The 19,299-nt window shown below is 39.9% G+C and overlaps 1 protein-coding gene and 1 pseudogene across 1 annotated transcript in view; both read right to left on the reverse strand.

Annotated features, from left to right (window-relative positions):
• The window catches only part of SDHB (succinate dehydrogenase complex iron sulfur subunit B), a 36,636-nt gene that overhangs the window by 9,090 nt on the left and 8,247 nt on the right, over positions 1-19,299 (reverse strand). The window contains exons 2-3 of the mRNA XM_060080195.1: positions 16,338-16,465; positions 1,704-1,789 (exon numbers count right to left, since the gene is read on the reverse strand). Coding sequence (XP_059936178.1) covers positions 1,704-1,789; positions 16,338-16,465 — 214 coding nt within the window. The remainder of the gene's footprint in view (positions 1-1,703; positions 1,790-16,337; positions 16,466-19,299) is intronic.
• On the reverse strand, positions 12,468-13,635 carry LOC132477687 (protein FAM210A-like; annotated as a pseudogene).

Raw genomic sequence — 19,299 nt, forward strand, 5'->3', positions numbered from 1 at the left:
ACAGTTCCCCAAGAGATCGAATATTATCAGCACATTTATGTGAGCCTGGCATCCAACAGAGCAGTATGCTTTTATAAGAAATGGTATACAATAATAATAAAAATCCAAGGAAACTTCTCTTAAAAAGCCTCCCCTGGAAATTCTCTTCACAAACTACAAGGGAAACAAAAGTAGCCACAATTAATATCATTCTGCCTCATTTTTTTTTTTGGCCAACATGGGCCACACCTTGTGTTCTTGGCTCTGAAAGAGTTTTATGGGGAAGCTTACTGAAAAGCGTCTATTTCCTGTGTTGTCAGGACTTATGTGGGAAGGCTGGTACTTAATTACAGCAGAATGTTCCCTAAACAGCAGGATTCAGACAAACTCTCATACCCGTTAGCATCTGCTACATTGAATCCAATCCTGTAAGATTAGCTGAATCAAAACAGATGTCTTGGGCTTCCCTGGTGGCGCAGTGGTTGAGAGTCCGCCTGCCGATGCAGGGGACACAGGTTCGTGCCCTGGTCTGGGAGGATCCCACATGCCGTGGAGAGGCTGGGCCCGTGAGCCATGGCCGCTGGACTTGCGCGTCCGGAGCCTGTGCTCCACAGTGGAAGAGGCCACAGCAGTGAGAGGCCCGCGTACCGCAAAAACCAAACCAAACCAAACCAAAAAACACCCCCCCCGCCAAAAACAGATGTCTTAGAAGTAGGCTTTTAAATGCTTGAGATGTACAGCAGAACACAGCTGCCCTGTTTTGGTTTTATCCCAGGTTTTCCAGGCCTGGCAAGTGATTGTATCTATCACCTGAGAGTGCAATTCTGGAATCTGACAACTTTGGCTGAGTCCTGGCTCCTGACTCACCATCTCTGTGTCCTTTCAGAAGTCCCTTAACCTCCCTGGGCCTCAGTTTCTTCACATGTACGCTGAGTGTAAATGGTAACAGCACCTGTCTATCTCACGTAAAGTGCACAGAATGGAGTCTGCACAGTCTGTGTTCCACAGCCATCAGGATCAGTTAGCTGTCATAGCACCCCGTGTGATTTTTCCCACACCTGAGAACCATCTGAATGATTACTTAGGAATTTACTTTAAATCAACTCATTTTACCTTAAATTTATATTTAAAAATCATTTCTATCACTGTTACACTGTCATTAGTAATTATATTTTTCTAGTACATAAAATCAATACATAGCTATTAAAGAATGTCGGTATGCACACTGCCTGGAATCAGCAGCACACTGTAGGAATCGCTGTTTCCATCCAGAACATTCCTACTGACCACCTGCTCTGTGCACGTGTAATGCTGGGAGCTGGAAGGGGACACATGTCCCTCTTGTTGGACAAGTGTTAAGTGTGCACAAGCACCAGCTAGAAATTCCCTACTACCCCCCTAAAGAAGAGCTCCGCGGTGACCAGCTAGCATATCTGGGCTGGTCCTTGAAGGGTGCAGCAGCTCACAGGGACCGCCAGAAGCAGTAACCATGCAAGTGAAAGCTCCTGAAGGGAAGCCAACTTAGAAACCAGAACTTATACCACAGTTCAAATTTCCAACACTTCTGCCTAAGAAAAGGAAGTGTGACTTGTGGCAAGGTCACCTGGCAGAGAGCTGCAGCCATCCTCCGGGTATCCCCTGGTATCAGTTCTGGCCAGCCCAGGCTTCTTTTGGGAAACAGAACAAAAGTGTCCAAGCCTAACAACAGGGAAGGAAATCCTTACCTTCTCTGCACGATCTTCGGAAGGTCAAGGTAGAATCAATTTCATTCTTAATCTTGATTAAAGCATCCAACACCATAGGACCACAGCTGCCAAAAAAAAAAAAAAAAAAAAAAAAACAACAAAAAAAAAACCTCACAAAAATAAAAGACCCAGTTGTACTTATGTGAAGTTCAATCTCCCTACACTTTATCATAATATGATTTGAGACAGCTACATATATTAGCTGCTCTTCTTATCCATGGCCTTCTTAGGTCACATTCAGAATTTTTTCCATAGTTTTATTTTTGCACATTCTTATACATTTTAAGTACAGCAGAATTCTGACACATTTTAAGTGCCACACTGCCTAAACATTTCTAGGAAATGGAAAGCTAAAGAAGAGGAGAAATATTTAGGTTAGGAGACAACTTCCATATACTGGCAGTTTTTATTTTTTCTTCTAAAGCTCCCTGAAAAGTTTTCTCAAATAATTTATTTCAAATTTTAGTTTTATTTTTTTGGACAAAAATAGTAAGTAGCTTTATATGGTTAGTTAACAGCTTCCCATCTACAAAGCAGAGAGAGCAACGCCCACATCTCACAGGACTGCTGCAGGTGAATTAACATACAGGAAAATGAAACACTCAGAGCAGTGTCTGCCACATACACTCGGTCTCACTATGATTATCATCATGCAGAGACTGTGACTCTATGGAAATGGCTTATTCTCTCTGAGCCTCAGTCTCTTTATCTGTAAAATGGAATTATTATTTGTATCACAGGATTATTATGAAGATTAAATAAAAACATGCAACAACAAGGTCCTACTGTATAGCACAGTAAACTATATTCAATATCCTGTGATAAACTATAACGAAAAAGAATATGAAAAAGAATATATGTATGTATAACAGAATATATGTATAACTGAGTCACTTTGCTGTATAGCAGAAATTAACACAACATTGTAAATCAACTATACTTCAATAAAATTAAAAAACAAAACAAAACATGCAATTGTCATAGCACCTGGCACAGAGAAGCGCTCAGCACATCTACTTCCTGGTTGCCACCCTTACCTGCGCTCCTCTAATTTTCTATGAATGGGATGTAAAAAAATATGCGTCCCCCCCAATTTCCTTTCTTTGTCTCTATTTCTTTTTTCCCCTCAGCTTTGAGATTATTAACAAATAATAGTGTGTAAATTTAAGGTGTATAACATGGTAATTTGATATATAGTGAAACGATTACCATAATAAGGTTGGTTAACATACCTGCATTATCTGTACGTATTTCTACCAACAATATGCTATACCCTTTTCACTGTACCTCTGCTAACATTGGGAATTGTAACCTTTAAAAACCTCTGCTATTCTGAGAATGGAGAAGTGTTATAACTGTCAGTGTTTTAATTTGAGATCTCTGAATACTACAGTGGTTGAATATTTGTCATAAATTCACTGAGCTTTCCTCACTTACCAGTTATTTACTGAAAGCCTGCTCTGTACCAGGTTCTGTTCTAGGTGCTAGAGATACACCAGAGGACAAAACAGATGCAAACTCCTGCCCGCACAGAGCGTTCATTCTAGTGGACTAATTCTATAGACTCAGTCTGTCCATGTTCTTTGCCTCTTTGTTTACTGAAGTCCGGGATTTTTTTTTTTTTTTTTCTTTTAAAGGTCTGAGCCTACCTTATTCTAAAACAAAAACTCTTCTGTTTTTCTGTACTACTAACTCCCAATACTTCACTTCTGGTCACCAAACGTCTGGGTGTCTTTCCCATGCCAAGCAATTCTGCAACACCAAGTGGGTGTCCCACAGTGTAACTCAATTCTGCCACTATCAATTGGAGTGGCTCACAGAATTAAAAAAAAAAAAGTTTACTGACTAGATTACTGGTTTATTATAAAAGGATCAACCCTGCAACAGCCAAATGGAAGAGACACACAGGGCAAGGTATATGGGAAGGGGAGGAGAGCTTCCATACCCTCTCCTGCAGTCCACTCTCCCAGCACCTCCTGGAGTTTACCAACCCAAGCTCTCTGAACCATGTACTTCAAGGATTTTTATGAAGGCTTAATTACGTAGGGATGATTGACTATACCATTGGTCTCTGGTAACTGATTCAACCTCTACCCCGTCTCCTCTCCCCTCCCGGGAGGTCAGGGGTTGGGGCTGAAAGTTCCAGCCCTCTAATCACATGGTTGGATTCCCTAGCAACCAGCCCCCATCCAGTGGTTATCTAGGGGCTTTTAAGAAATCATCGCATTAATGTAAACTCAGGTGTGGTTGAAAGGGGCTTGTTATGAATAACAAAAGATACCCATTTCACCTTTATTATTTTCTGAAGCTATTCAGGAACTGGGAACGAAAACAAAACATAACAAAAGATGACCCTATAGTTCTTATTCTTTAGGATTACAAGGGTTTTAGAAGACAGAAACCCAAGACCAAATATATATCACAGTATCACACATCTAATACATCTGTTGCTAATCTTGCTCCCACCCTCAACCAGCAATCGGCTATCTGACTCCTGATTTTGGTAATCAAAAATTTTTTTTCACTTTTATTTTTTTTTAAAGGCCGCTCCACGCAGCATGTGGGATCCTAGTTCCCCGACCAGGGATCAAACCCACGCTGCCTGCACTGGCAGCGCAGTCTTAACCACTGGCCCCCCAGGTAAACCCCCAGTAATCAAAATTTTCAAACACATAAAATTTAAATGTTTACACTGTTAAAAGCTGACCACTTTTCCCCTTATGATACTATCCTCTTTTAAGTCTAAAAGACCACACTCCTTCCTGAGGTTTGACGAATATTTTGAATTTTCTTCCATTATAAAATTATTTCCCCCAAGTTGCAAAAACTGCTAATCAACTGCCCCAAATCACTGACTGACTAAACCCTCTTTTGCTTCTGATTTGTGATACTCCCCCTCCAACCGCCCCATTCTATACTAGAATCTTATACATAATGTAGTCTATTTTGGAACTCTTTTTTTTGGCCACGCCGTGTGGCTTGTGGGATCTTAGTTCCCTGACCAGGGATTGAACATGGGCCCTGGGCAGTGAAATCATGGAGTCCTAACCACTGGACTGGCAGGGAATTCCCTAGAACTTCTTTTATTCTAATGATCTGTCTATTCTTGTCCTGGCATGTTTTAAATTATGTACATCAATTCTATTTATTCATTTTCTTTAAGTTACAAAAGCTAGTATTTGCATTTTATAAAAATTTCAAATATAAATAGCTAAAAAGCTAAAGCTCTTCCTTTAAACTGTCTCATGCTAAGTTTCGTAATAGGTAGGCAATATTAAGTTTGCTACAAATTTTCTCAGACTTAAAAAAATGCAATATATATATGATAGTATCTTACTTTTTTCATTCAAAACAACTCTGCCAAGGGACTGTAATTACATAACCATTTTCCTATGGAAGAACACTCAGGTTGCTTAAAATCCTTCCCTATTACACACAATGCTGCAAATAACATTTTGGTACACAGAAATCGATTGTTTTGGCTCCTCTTTGTCCCTTGCATTTCCATATGAATTTTAGGATCAGCTTGTCAATTTCTGCAAAAAAAAGGCTGCTGGGGTTTGAGAGTGATTACAATGAATCTGTATATAAACTTGGGGGTGCACTGCCACCTTAAAAATATTGTCTTCCAACCCAGAAACATGAAATATCTTTCCATTTATTTAGGTCTTTGTTAGTTTCTTTCAACAATGTTCTATAGTTTTCAGTCTTGCATTCCTTTTGCCAAGTTTGTTCCTAAGTATTTTATTCTTTTTGATGTTACTGTAAATGGAATCATTTTCTTATTGTAGAATTGTTCATTGCTGGTGTACAGAAATACAATTGATTTTTATATACTTATCTTGTATCCTACAACTTTGATGAACGAATTTATTGATTCTAATAATTTTTTGGTGTGAATTTGTTAGGATTTTCTATATACAAGGTCATGTGATCTGTGAAAAGAGAGAGTTTCCTTCTTACTTTCCAATTTCCTTTTCTTCCTTTTTGTTGCCTAATTTCCCTGGTTAAAACCTTAAAATTCTGAATGGTTGATGCTAGTATAAAAAAATTATTTTTGCATATTGACCTTGTATCCTGCAACCTTGCTAAATTTACTTAGTATGTTCTTGTAGTTTTGTAGATTCCTTGGATCCTTGGAATTTTATACGTAAACAATCAAGTTATTTGTGACTACAGACAATTCCCTCCTTTTCGATTTTCATGTCTTTTATTTCTTTCATTTGCCTTTAATGCACTAGCTAGAATGTACAGTAAAATGCTGAATAGAAGTGGAGAGTGGACATCTTTGTTTTGTTCCAGGTCTTATGGATAAAGCATTCAATATTTAACAATTAAGCATGTTGTTAGCTGTAGCTTTTTCCATAACATACTCTTTTTTTAAAAAAAAGATTTATTTTTATTTATTTATTTACCTGTCTATCTGTCTATCTTGGCTGTGCTGGGTCTTAGCTGCGACATGCATGCAGGATCTAGTTCCTTGACCAGGGATTGAACCTGGGCCCCCTGCATTGGGAGCGTGGAGTCTTACCCACTGGACCACCAGGTAAGTCCCTAGGTACTCTTTATCTGGTTGAGGAAGTTTCCTTCTTTTTCAAATTTGTAGAGTTATGGCTTTTCTCCTTTATCCTTTATATGATGAATTACAATGATTGATTTTTCAGTGTTAAGCCAACTTCATATTCCTGAGGTAAACTGAAACTTGGTCATTAAGGCATTATCCCTTTTTATAGATTGCTAGATTTGAACTGCTAAAATTTCTTGAGGATTTTTGTGTCTATGTTCATGAATGATACCAATTTGTAATTTTCATTTTTGTAATGTCTTTGTTAGATTTTGGTATCAGGTTATGATGGCCTCATAAAATGAACTAGGAAATGAATATTCCTTGTTTATTTTCTGAAAGAATATTTGTGTTAGGTTTTTCTTAAATGTGTGACATGATTCACCAGTGAAGCCACCTGGGCCTGGAGTTTTCCGTGTGAAAATGTTTTTGATAACACATTTAATTTCTGTAACATAGAACTATTCATATTTTCTATTTCATCTTATGTCAATCTGGTAAGTTGTATTTTTTCAAGGAATTTGTCCATTTCATCAATTATTGAATTTGTCATAAGTTATTCATAATACTCTCTTGGTATCATTTTAATATCCATAGGCTCTCTTTCCATCTTGATATTGGGATTTTGTTTTCTCTTATTTTTCTCCAGTCTGGCTAGGAGATGATCAAATTTGTTGTTTCCAAAAAAACCAACTTTTGATTTTATTTTTTTCTACCAGCTGTCTTACCCCCAGCCCCCATCCTATTTGCTCTTATTTTTATTATTTCATTTTTCTACTTGCTTTTGGTTTACCTTGCTCTTCTTTTTCTACCTTCTTAGGGTAGAATCTTAGATCACTGATTCTAAACCTTTTCTCTTTTAATGTATGCATTTGAAGTTATAAATTTCCCTCTAAGCACTGCTTTAGATGCATCTTGCATATTTTGAAATTATATTTTCATTATCATTTAGTTCAACATCTTCTCTAATTTCCCTTGTGATTTCTGCTTTGATACCTAAAATATCTTGCTGTTACTGCTTTAAATTTTAATTCCACTGTGGTCAGAGATTATACCCTGTAAGATTCCAACTTTTTGAAATTTATTGAAATTTGTTTTACGGCCCACTATCTTAGTGAATGTAGCATGTGCACTTAAAAAGAATGTGTATTTCATAATCACATTTATGATTGTTATGTCTTCCTGATAAAATGATCCCCTTATCATTATGAAATGTCCCCTCTTATTTCCAGTAGTGTTCTTTGCCTTGTAGTATACTTTATCTGATATTACCATAGCCACTCTTTTTTATGTTTAATGCAGATTGCATGTATATTGTTTTCCACTCTTTCACTTTCAACCTATCTGTGTCTTTATATTTATTTATTTATTTATTTTTAATTTTTAAAATTTTTTTATATATATTTTTTTGTGGTATGCGGGCCTCTCACTGTTGTGGCCTCTCCCGTTGTGGAGCACAGGCTCCGGACGCGCAGGCCCAGCGGCCATGGCTCACGGGCCCAGCCGCTCCACGGCATATGGGATCCTCCCAGACGGGGGCACGAACCCGTATCCCCTGCATCGGCAGGCGGACTCCCAACCACTGCGCCACCAGGGAGGCCCTGTGTCTTTATATTTAAAGTGCATTTTTGGGGACTTCCCTGGCAGTACAGTGGTTAATACTCCACACTTCCTGCTGGGGGTGAGGGTTCGCCCCCTGGTCGGGGAACTAAGATCCTGCATGCCCCACAGTGTGGCCAAGAATTTTTTAAAGTGCATTTTTTTGTAGATAGCATGTGGTTGGGCTTTGCTTCTTTACTTATTCTGACAATCTTTGCCGTTTAATTGGAGTGTTTAGTCTCTTTTCATTTGATGTACTTACTTATTCTGACAATCTCGGCCATTTAATTGGAGTGTTTAGTCTCTTTTCATTTGATGTACTTATTGATATGGTTGGATCTGGGTCTATCATTTTACTATCTGTCCCAACACTTTTGCCCTGTTTTCTCTTTTCTGCCTTCTTTTAAGTAGTATTTTTAGATTAAGTAAATGTTTTCAGAATTCCATTTTAGTATATATAATTTATATATTCCAATTCCAGTTTAGCTATATATCTCTCTGCATTAAAAAAATGGTTACTCTAGAATTATATGTCCTTAAATTTTCAGTCTATTTAGAGTTAATATTGTACCACTTCATGTAACAACATTCCAACCTCTATGTAAGTTATATTTTATGTAAGACAATGTTATAGTTTTGTTCTGTTTTTTAAAAATGTTATTATTTATTTATTTAGGCTGCGCTGGGTCTTTTAGTTGTGGCATGTGGACTTCTTACTTGTGGCAGGCAAACTCTTAGTTGCGGCATGCCACCTCTTAGTTGCAGCATGCATGCGGGACCTAGTTCCCCGACCAGGGATCAAACTCGGGCCCTCCAGACTGGGAGCATGGAGTCTTACCCAATGGACCATCAGGGAACTCCCTATGATTTTGTTTTAAACAGTCATATCTATTTTAATAAAGTTAAGACAAAAAATGGTTTTTATTTATCATATATGGTGCCTTTTATTACTTTTCTAAGAGTTGAGTTTCCACCTGGCATTATTTTTCTTCAGCCTGAAAAACTTCCTCTTTCACACAGTACAGGAAGCTATGACTCCTTTTACTTTTTGTTATCTGAAAATGTCTTAATTTCATCTTCATCTTGAAGGATCTTTTTGCTGAATAAAGAATTTCAGTTGACAGAGCTTTCCTTTTAGTAACTTAGAGAAGACATTCCACTGTCTTTTGGCTTCTGTAATTTCTGATGAGTAGTAAACAATCATTCATATCCCTGTATGTAATGTGTTTTTTTCTCATAGTTTTCAAGATTTTGTTTATTTTTATCTTCAGTAATTTGATTATGATGTGCTTGGGTGGTTTTCTGTGTATCTACCCTGCTTGGAGTTCACTAAGATTCTATTCTTTCTTTCTTTTCTTTTTCTTTCTTTGTTTTCTCTTTCTTTCTTTCTTTCTCTCTCTCTCTCTCTCTTTTCTTTCCTTCCTTCCTTCCTTTCTTCTTTCTTTCTCTCTCTCTCTCTTTTCTTTCCTTCCTTCCTTCCTTCCTTCCTTTCTTTCTTTATGTTGGGCTTTGAGTTCACCAAGATTTTAAAAAAATCTATCTATCTATCTATCTATTTACTTATTTATAGCTGCATTAGGTCTTCGTTGCTCTGTGAGGGCTTTCTCTAGTTGCAGCGAGTGGGGCAACTCTTCGTTGTGGTGCATGGGCTTCTCATTGTGGTGACTTCTCTTGTAGCAGAGCACAGGCTCTAGGCGTGCAGGCTTCGGTAGTTGTGGCACATGGGCTTAGTTGCTCTGCAGCACGTGGGATCTTCCTGGACCAGGGCTCGAACCCATGTCCCCTGCATTGGCAGGTGGATTCCTAACCACTGCACCACCAGGGAAGCCCTCACTAAGATTCTTGAATATGTAAATTATGTTTTTCACAAGCTTGAGAAATTCTTGGCCATTACCTTTTCAAATATATTTTTTGCCCATTCTCCCACTCCACTCCTTCTGGGACTCCCAATTACACGTGTGTTAGACCTTCTGATACTGTTTCATGGATCAATGAGGTTCTTTTTTAAAAATCTTTTTTTCCGGACTTCCCTGGTGGTGCAGTGGTTAAGAATCCGCCTGCCCTGATCCGGCAAGATCCCACATACCATGGAGCAACTAAGCCCGTGCACCACAACTACTGAGCCTGCACTCTAGAGCCCACATGCCACAGCTACTGAAGCCTGTGTGCCTAGAGCCCACGCTCCGCAACAAGAGAAGCCACCGCAATGAAAAGCCTGCACACCGCAACAAAGAGTAGCCCCCACTCACCGAAACTAGAGAAAGCCCACGCACAGCAACGAAGACCCAATGCAGCCAAAAAATAAAGTAATTTAAAAAAAAAGATTAAAAAAAAATAATAAAAAAGTTTTAAAAAAATCTTTTTTTCCTTTTTGTCTTAAGAATAGACACTTCCTAGTAATTTACTTTCAGGTTCACCAAATCTTCCTACTGTCATTTCCAATCTGCTGTTAAGCCTATCCAGTGAATTTTCTATTTCAGATATTGTATTTTTCAGTTCCAGATTTTCCATTGGTTCTTTTTAATTATCAATAGTTTCTAACTCTCTGCTGAGATTTCCTATCCCATCATGAGCGTATCTTCCTTTATCTATAAACACAATTATAATTGCTTAAAATCCTTTCTGCTAGTTCCCACAACTGGGTTGCTTCAAGGCTGGTCTCCAGATTGTCTTTTCACTTTTCACTGTTTCTTTGTATGATTAGTAATTTTGGGTTGTATGCCGGACCTTATGAATAACATGCTGTAGTAACCCTGGACTGTATCATGCTTCTCAGAAGAGTGATTTCTTTTTTTTTTTTTTACACCTTCAGAGAATGTTTCACTAGAGAATTTCAAAGCACTCCCCAGCGCCTCACTTTCTGTAACTGGACAAACACAACACAATTATGAAACGGGATGGCAACAAATCTCAAGTGGGCTGAACCAAAGGTGGAAACTCAGGATTATTAGTGCTTCTAAGACCCACAATTTATCCTCATTGGAAAACACGCCCTATGCAACGTGAAAAGTAAAAAGAAAGTTTCCTATAACACATGATTTTAAACCAGGCAGTCTCAGTGGTTAAAGATAAATTCATTAATATCTATCTTAGCATTTAATATACTCGAAAATGTGAATTATTTAATAAACAAGCTAAAACATGCTCACTGTTTTTGGATTTGAAAATGTGTTCGATCTGTATCAGGAGACAAACCATCCTGCCTTATCAGGCCTGCGTGTGGCAGAGTGAGCCCTGCCCCCTCACCACTCCACCCCGCCCCACAAAGAAGAGTCCAACCACAGCACAGCCAATATAATGATTAGACGTATCAAATGTAAACATTATTTTCCCTTTAAAGTATTCTCTAAATTTGGCCGAACTCAGTATTTAATACGAAAACCCGGCCTCACAGCAGTGATGCGTGTGGGACTATTTCTGGCATTCTCTTGCCTTATCAGATCACCCATAACAAAGACAGTCTAGAAAGAGGCCCGTTCCCTCTTTCAATTCAAAAGTTAGAACTGAAGTAAAGGCAGAGCAAAAGGAAACACACAAACACATCCTCAAACACACCCACACAAACTGGGGCAACTTTCACATCTGACATGACTGAATTTCATTCCAAGCAGGTTTTAATGATAGCTTTGCTATTTAAAAAATTCAAGTAAAATGCTCAAGTAAGGGTGTTTCAATGCAAGAGGAAAACAGCGGCTACTATCTTAAAATTTTACTCCAAAATGGAATCAAGACCGACTCTGGCTGGTGGAGACCAGGTGGCAGGGACAGGCAGGTCCCATCCTCCCAAACCTGCACTGCTGAGAACCACAAGCTCCAGGCACTGCTAAGGGTATTTGATCTCTACCATAAACTTAAGGTGTAATGATTTTCCCTTTTCCTCTGAGAGATCAGTTGGAGAGGACATGATGCAGGAGTAACAGTTTTACGTTCTGGGTGAGAAAGTGATATGCCGCACAGATTTGCTTAAAAATTTTGATTCTGGCAAGCTTCAGGTAAAAATCATTTTTAAAGGGTCAATTTTTCAGTTACATATAACCAATACATCTTATTTACATATACATGACCCAATTTTCATTCAGCTTTCTTCATATGAAGTCTACATTTTAACTGGTATGTAACCGTTATACACTGTCTTTATAGAAAGACTAAATATCCTCTTATTCACAAGCAGTTCTGATGATAACAGTTTGTCTCCACATTGAGAACCGAATATAGTTAAAACCTCAATGAATAACAAAGATGAAGACCTAGTCTTAAATCTGTGGAGGGCCGCATCAGCTCTTCAAGGAGTCAGCAGCTGCATCTAAACACAAAGCAAGGATAACTGAAGACATGGATGACTGCTTAACGCTGCTACAGACATGAAATTCTTAAACTGGATTCATATTTTCTTTTCAAAAAACACTGATCTTTCTAGTGATGTTTAAATTTAAAAAGTTATCTTAGTTCTTTAACCCTCAAAGAACTGCTATATTTAGGCTGCTAACCAAAAAAATAATCAAGAGCATGTACCTTTCTTTGTCCATAGTCTCCAAGGGTTAAAGTGCAGGAACTGTCTATAACCTGGTATATAACGCACCCTATTCCACTTTTTTCTTAAAAGAAGCCTTTCCTTTGGTTTCTTGCAGTTTTTCACTGAGCCTGTCCTTTGTCTCCTCCAGCTTCTCTGTGAGGAGCTCCTTTGTCTCCTCCATCCTGTCTTGCAGATACTCCTTCACAGGAGGTGGCGTCGACATGTAGCTGCGGCTGCGCAGATACTTCACAGTGAAGGAGGTCCCCCCCAGGGTCACAGTGTACCGCGTAGGCATTGCAATCTTCAACAGGGCATATGCTGTTAGTGCATTTCCACTCTGGGAATTTTTCAGAATGTTTACTGTGCTGTCTGGTAACCCAGTAAGTTCTAGAAAAGGAATGACATTCACTCCTTTTATGGCTGCATAATAAAACATTCCAAACCAAACACCGGAAGTTATTAGATGTACTGGAATCAAAACTTTCCCATATTATCTAAATGTTTTTTTTAAATAATAAATTTATTTATTTTTATTTATTTTATTTTTGGCTGTGTTGGGTCTTTGTTGCTGTGCACGGGCTTTCTCTAGTTGCAGCGAGAGGGAGCTACTCTTTGTTGCGGTGTGCGGGCTTCTCATTGTGGTGGCTTCTCTTTGTTGAGGAGCACGGGCTCTAGGCGCATAGGCTTCATTGTTGTGGCACGTGGGCTCAGTAGTTATGGCTCGCGGGCTCTAGAGCGCAGGCTCAGTAGTTGTGGCGCACAGGCTTAGTTGCTCCGCAGCATGTGGGATCTTCCCGAACCAGGGCTTGAACCTGTGTCCCCTGCGTTGGCAGGCGAATTCTTAACCACTGCGCCACCAGGGAAGCCCTAAATGTTTTCTTAAATCGTTGGTAAGGACTAACTGATCTGTCTTGTAAAGGATCAGGTTCTTCCTTTTTTTGGAGAGAGTTCTGGGGATGCAGCACTGGATGACAGAACCCTCTTGGATAAGATATCCTGCTCCCACTGTTTATGGTGAAGGACCCCTGGTTGGGGTGTATGAGCAATGAATGGCTTCCTTTCCTTTGCAGCACACTGGGCAGCGGGCCTGGTACCCAAACCACTCTGGATTCGGACGTATATAAAAGTAATGGTGCCTTTATGTTTTGACAGTGTCCCCAAAGACCAGCTTTATCTGGTTCCATGCATGTCCTACATGCCAGTCGGAATACAGTCTTTGGTACATTTCATTGCATTTTGAAGAACGGAGATTGATGGATTTCAGCTTCTATAGAGACTCAGGACCTGAGGCCGCCGCCGCTCCCCGCTGTGCGGCCGCTCCGAGCCCCGCCACCGTCCCTCCAGAGTGAGGGGCCGACCGTGGGTCAGGGTGCTGGAAGCCGCGGGCTCAGGCGACCCAGCTTCCGGCCCACCCACCCACCCGACACACCAGCCCCACCAGAAACCCGCTCGCACCTGCTCTTGCCGGTGCCCTCAGTACGGCCTGATTGCTTCTTAAAGCAACAATTAGTATGGCTGAACTCAAGATCTGGGCACAGTTCATAAACAGCATTTGGGGCTCCCCTTCTGTACTCCTTTCCAGGATTTCCCCCTCATTTTCTGGTGCTATGGTAGCTTCCAAATATATCACCTGGTTATTCAAGCTAGTGACCACACTAAGACTGGGGTTTTTTTGTTTTTGTTTTCAATAAATTTATTTATTTTAGTTTGCATTGGGTCTTCGTTGCTTCGCGTGGGCTTTCTGTAGTTGCGGTGAGCGGGGGCTACTCTTTTGTTGCGGTGCGCGGGTTACTCTTTGTTGCGGTGCGCAGGCTTCTCACTGCGGTGGCTTCTCTTGTTGTGGAGCATGGGCTCTAGGTGTGTGGGCTTCAGTAGGTGTGGCTCGCAGGCTCTAGAGCGCAGGCTCAGTAGTAGTGGCGCACAGGCTTCGTTGCTCTGCGGCATGTGGGATCTTCCCAGAACAGGGCTCGAACCCATGTCCCTTGCATTGGCAGGCGGATTCTTAACCACTGCACCACCAGGAAGTCCCTAGACTGTGATTTTTTTTTAAATCGAGTTTTAGCCCTTGCACTTCCACATCAACCGGGGCTTGCCCTCAGGTAAAAAAAACATGCAAAAACAGTTTATTTATCCAAGCAACACTCTATACTTCCAAGTGTCAACTCCCTTCCAGTGTCTGCCTGCTTTGGTCACTCTCCTGTGCCTTCAGGTCATTGCTTCTTATATTTATCTTATAAACCAGAGTGTACAGTTATTATTTGTTGAAAGGTTAGTATGAGGGAAACTATTCTGCCATTACTGGAAGTAAACGCAATCACTCTTTAAATTTTATCGTTAAGAGCAGAGTTATGAATTTAACTCGTCCAGTTTTAATCACATTCTGTAGTTTTAATTTGCAATGTTTTTATTTTCTAAGTATCTGATAATAATATTTTTATTATTCCTTAATCAAGTAGTTATTTAAAAGAGTGCTTTAAATTTCCAAGTAATTAAGTTTTTTTTGTTCTTAATATGAATTTTTAGTTTTATTGTATTATGGTCAGAAAATGTGGCCTGTACAATTTCCCTTTCTTTGAATTTTATTAATAATTTTTGGTTGCTGAATATTTGATAATTTTGTCTGAGAAGAAGATTATATATTAATTAACTCTATCTTATTAAAAGAGTTTGCGTGTGGGCTTCCCTGGTGGCGCAGTGGTTGAGAGTCCGCCTGCCGATGCAGGGGACACGGGTTTGTGCCCCGGTCTGGGAAGATCCCACATGCCGCGGAGCGGCTGGGCCCCTGAGCCATGGCCGCTGAGCCTGTGCGTCTGGAGCCTGTGCTCCGCAACGGGAGAGGCCACAACAGTGAGAGGCCCGCGTACACGAAAAAAAAAAAAAAAAAAAAGTTTGTGTGTTGATAAGAGTTTTAAAAAAGCATTTAAAGTACCTGTGGTTTTCAAAAATTTTTTTGGTGCCATGGAAGCTTTTGTTCAAAAGAAATACTTAATTCGTTTACAAATAAAACAGATCATAAAACAGAACAGCGCTGGTTCTACTTGGGAGGTGGAGGTGTGGAGTGGTGGGAAGCTAGAGCCCAGCCCACTAGATTCTTCTTTCCTTTTGGCTACCTGTGGAGATTCTTTAAAGATGGAAGAGGAGTGGGTCAGGAGTGGTAATGTGAAGGACTAAACGTGCTGCTGCTGGCTTTGAAGATGTGGACTATGAGCCAAGGAATGCAGTTTCTCTAAAAACTGGGAATGGCTCTCAGCTTTTAGCCAACAAGAAAACAGGGACCTCGGTCTTACAACCATAAGGAACTGAATTCTGCCAACAGCTCAAAGGAGCAGAAAACGGATTCTCTAGTCTCCAGAAAGGAACACAGCCTGCTGACACCTTGATTTTAGTCACGAAACCGTTACCAGACTTCTAACCTACAGAACTGTAAGATAATAAATCTATGTTGTTTTAAGCCACTAAGTTTGAGGCAATTATTACGACAGAAACAGAAAGCTAATACATAGGTAAGGATCATTTTTCATATTTAAACTACACCCCTATCTTGGCCTATCTCCATTCCAGCCAAGTTTACAGTGCTTATCATTATTATAGAATACATAGGTCCATATACATAAATTAACATAAAAACACTGAGTATTTTTAAATTGCTAATGTGTTAATGACTTCAGATACTATGCATAATGCCATCTCTGTCAGTATTCCTAGAAACTATTATACTTTGATTTGCAGGAAGGAAACGAATTTTGTAAAAGTTGTTCTTCTTGGTATTGTTTTTGAATCAGGTATCTACCTTGTTGTTTTAAAAATAGATGATAAATTCCAGAGCCATTGGATAATCTGTTTTTAAACCTTCCAAGGATAGGAAAACCATGTCCCTGAAATAGATCAAGAGCTCACCTTCATTTATCAAATACCTAGCTTTCACAGAGATACTCACTTATTCAAATCAATTTCGTAAGTTTGCATATGAGGTTTATCTCCAGTCTTGTCTGGGTCCCATCGATAGATGGCAAATTTCTTGATTCGGGGAGCTGTAGCTGCAGCTGTCTGGACCCCACGGCAGGCCTGAAATTTAAAAAGTTCATAAGAAGGAAAAAAAAAATCATTAAAAATGCAAGATAAATCCTTCTATTTAGTTGCCACTATAAATTGCAATACTGGATACAAACCCACACATTACTGACACAGTCTTCTTGGGATAGGCAGTCATCCAATATCCAACACACAATACTAAGTACCTGTAATATGCCAGACATGGTGCTGGGGGCTGGTGAAATGGTGCTTAACAAAACAGACATAGCCTTTGCCCTTATAGAATCTACTTTGTAATGAGCAAGAAGAGAAATGAAATATTCACAATAAAGAGAGGGAAGAATGCAGCAGACTTGCACTAGTCTAAGTGGGCGGGGAAGGCTCTATAAATGATATTTAAGCTGAGGCTTGATGTATAGGGATGAAGGGGAAGGAGAACAGGGTGTTATAAACCTAGGAACAACACATGTAGAGGCCCGGGTGGGGGAGAGCACAGGCACCTGTGAGGACCGAGAGAAGTCCACTGTAAAGCAGGGTGACTTGACAAGGGATGGAAGAGTGGCAGACTCAAGGAAGTTAAGAAAGACTTGTAAGTTTTGATTTTATCCTAAGAGCAATAGGAAGCTAATAAAAATTTATCAGGTGGGTGACACAATCATTTTTATTTTTGAGAAGAACATCACTGGCTTACAAAGGAAGAATTGTCACATGACATCTGGGGAAACCAGTTAGAAAGCCACTGCAGTTGTCAAAATGAGATGCTGGTGTTTTTAGATTAGGTGTCTTAGTCTGGGCCATTGTAAAAAAAAAATACCAAAGACTGGGTGGCTTAAACAACAATCATTTACTTCTCACAGTTCTGGAGGCTGGGAAGCCCAAGATCAAGGTGTCAGCAGATTTGATGTCTAGTGAGGACCTTCTTGGTTTGCAGAGAGCTACATTCCTGCCTATCTTCACATGTTGGAAAGAGATCTCATGTCTTTTCCTCTTTTTATAAAGGCATTAATCCCATCATACAGGTCCTACCCTCATGACCTAATTTAACCCTAATTCCCTCTCAAAGGCCCCATTTTCAAATACCACCACAGTGGGGATTAGGGCTTCCACATATGAATTTTGGAGGAACACAAACATTCCGTCCATAGCGTTATGGCAGGAAACAAGATAAAGAATATTGTATCTTAAAATAAATTTAGGGAACTAACAAACAGCTGAGACCTGCTCTCTCTGATGATTCTGTTCCATCTCCTGGGCACTTACAGTCTCTGCCAGTGGGTTTCACACAGCGAGCCAAGGAATCCCAGAGTGCCACCCAAGGGCTGCTGGGATAGGATAAGGTTAAGAGGGTGGTCACTCCTTCAACCAGAACAGCCTCCCCACAAAAACATATTTGCAAAAAGGGTGCTGTTGCTCAAAAAAAAGTTTTATATTTAAGTTTATACTCATTTAAAAAACCACTATTTATTATTGCCTGGCACCGAATTTAATGCTTTATATTAATTACTCCACTGAATCTTCATTTTAAAGACGAGAAAAATGAGGCTCAGAGATCAAGTGATGGGCCCATGATTACAGAGCTGGTGAGTGGAGCCAGGATTGGGACCCAGGTCTGTCTGTCTGTCTCCAGAACCCATGTTCCTAAACACTATACTATTCATTTGTGAATATTCTCAGGTCTCTTCTTGGTGCTGTTTTCTTCTCTTTACGTCTTAACTCCTTAAGGGCAGGTGTATTAGTTAGGGTTCTCCAGAGAAACAGAACCAATGGTGTGTACATATATATACACATATATGAAAAGAGATTTATTATAAGGAATTGGCTCACGTGATTACAGGGGATAACAAGTCTCAAGATCTGTAGTTGGCAAGCTGGAGAGCTAATGGTATAGTTCTAGTCCGAAGGCCAGCAGGCTCAAGACCCAGGAAGAGTCGTTATTTCAAGTCCAAAGGCAAGAAAAAAAATCAATGTCTTAGTTTGAAAGCAGTCAGGCAGGAGGAACTTCCTCTTATTCGAAGGAGGGTCGGCCTTTTGTTCTACTGAGGCCTTCAGTTGATTGGATAAGGCTCATCCATGTTAGGGAGGGTAACGTGCATTACTCAGTCTAACAATTTTTTAAATTTAATAAAAAAATTTTAATACAATTTTATTTTTTTTACTTTATTTTCTGGCTGCGCTGTGTGGCTTGTGGGATCTTAGTTCCCCGACTAGGGATTGAATGCCGGTCCTTGGCAGTGAAAGCGCGGAGTCCTAACCACTTACTGTATACAGTAAGTCCCCTACATAAGAACCTTCAAGTTGCGAACTTTCGAAGGTGCGAACGTGCATCTGGTTCCAGCAAGGAACCATCTCCCACTTCCTCTCCCTCCTCCCGTCAGTAATTCTTCTTGCCTGTTCACTCGATGCCAGCCCCTGTATGCCAGCTGTTATACTGTACTACTGTACTTTTAAGGTACTGTACTGTAAGATTAAAAATGTCTTCATCTTTTGTGTCTGTTTTTTATGTATTATTTGTGTGAAAAGTATTACAAACCTATTACAGTACAGTACTATATAGCCGATTGTGTTAGCTGGGTACCTAGGCTAACTTTGTTGGACTTACGAACAAACCGGACTTACGAACACACTCTCAGAACGGAACTTGTTTATATGTAGGGGACTTAACTGTAATGCTAAGCTGTCCCCATCCCATAGTCCTTGAAGCCCTTTTGCATTTAGGCAGATGAAACAAGGTCTCAACAAGTCCTGCTGAGCTTCTACTACGGTGATGCGGGATCCTGCCAGTCCAAAGAGCACTTATAAGTTGAAGATTGAAATATTCAGATGGTATTCCAGGCTAGCTAATTCTCTCTCTCTCTTTTTTTTTTTTG

This window comes from Mesoplodon densirostris, chromosome 2, assembly GCF_025265405.1.
Source record: "Mesoplodon densirostris isolate mMesDen1 chromosome 2, mMesDen1 primary haplotype, whole genome shotgun sequence".
In the NCBI taxonomy this organism is placed as follows: domain Eukaryota; kingdom Metazoa; phylum Chordata; class Mammalia; order Artiodactyla; family Ziphiidae; genus Mesoplodon; species Mesoplodon densirostris.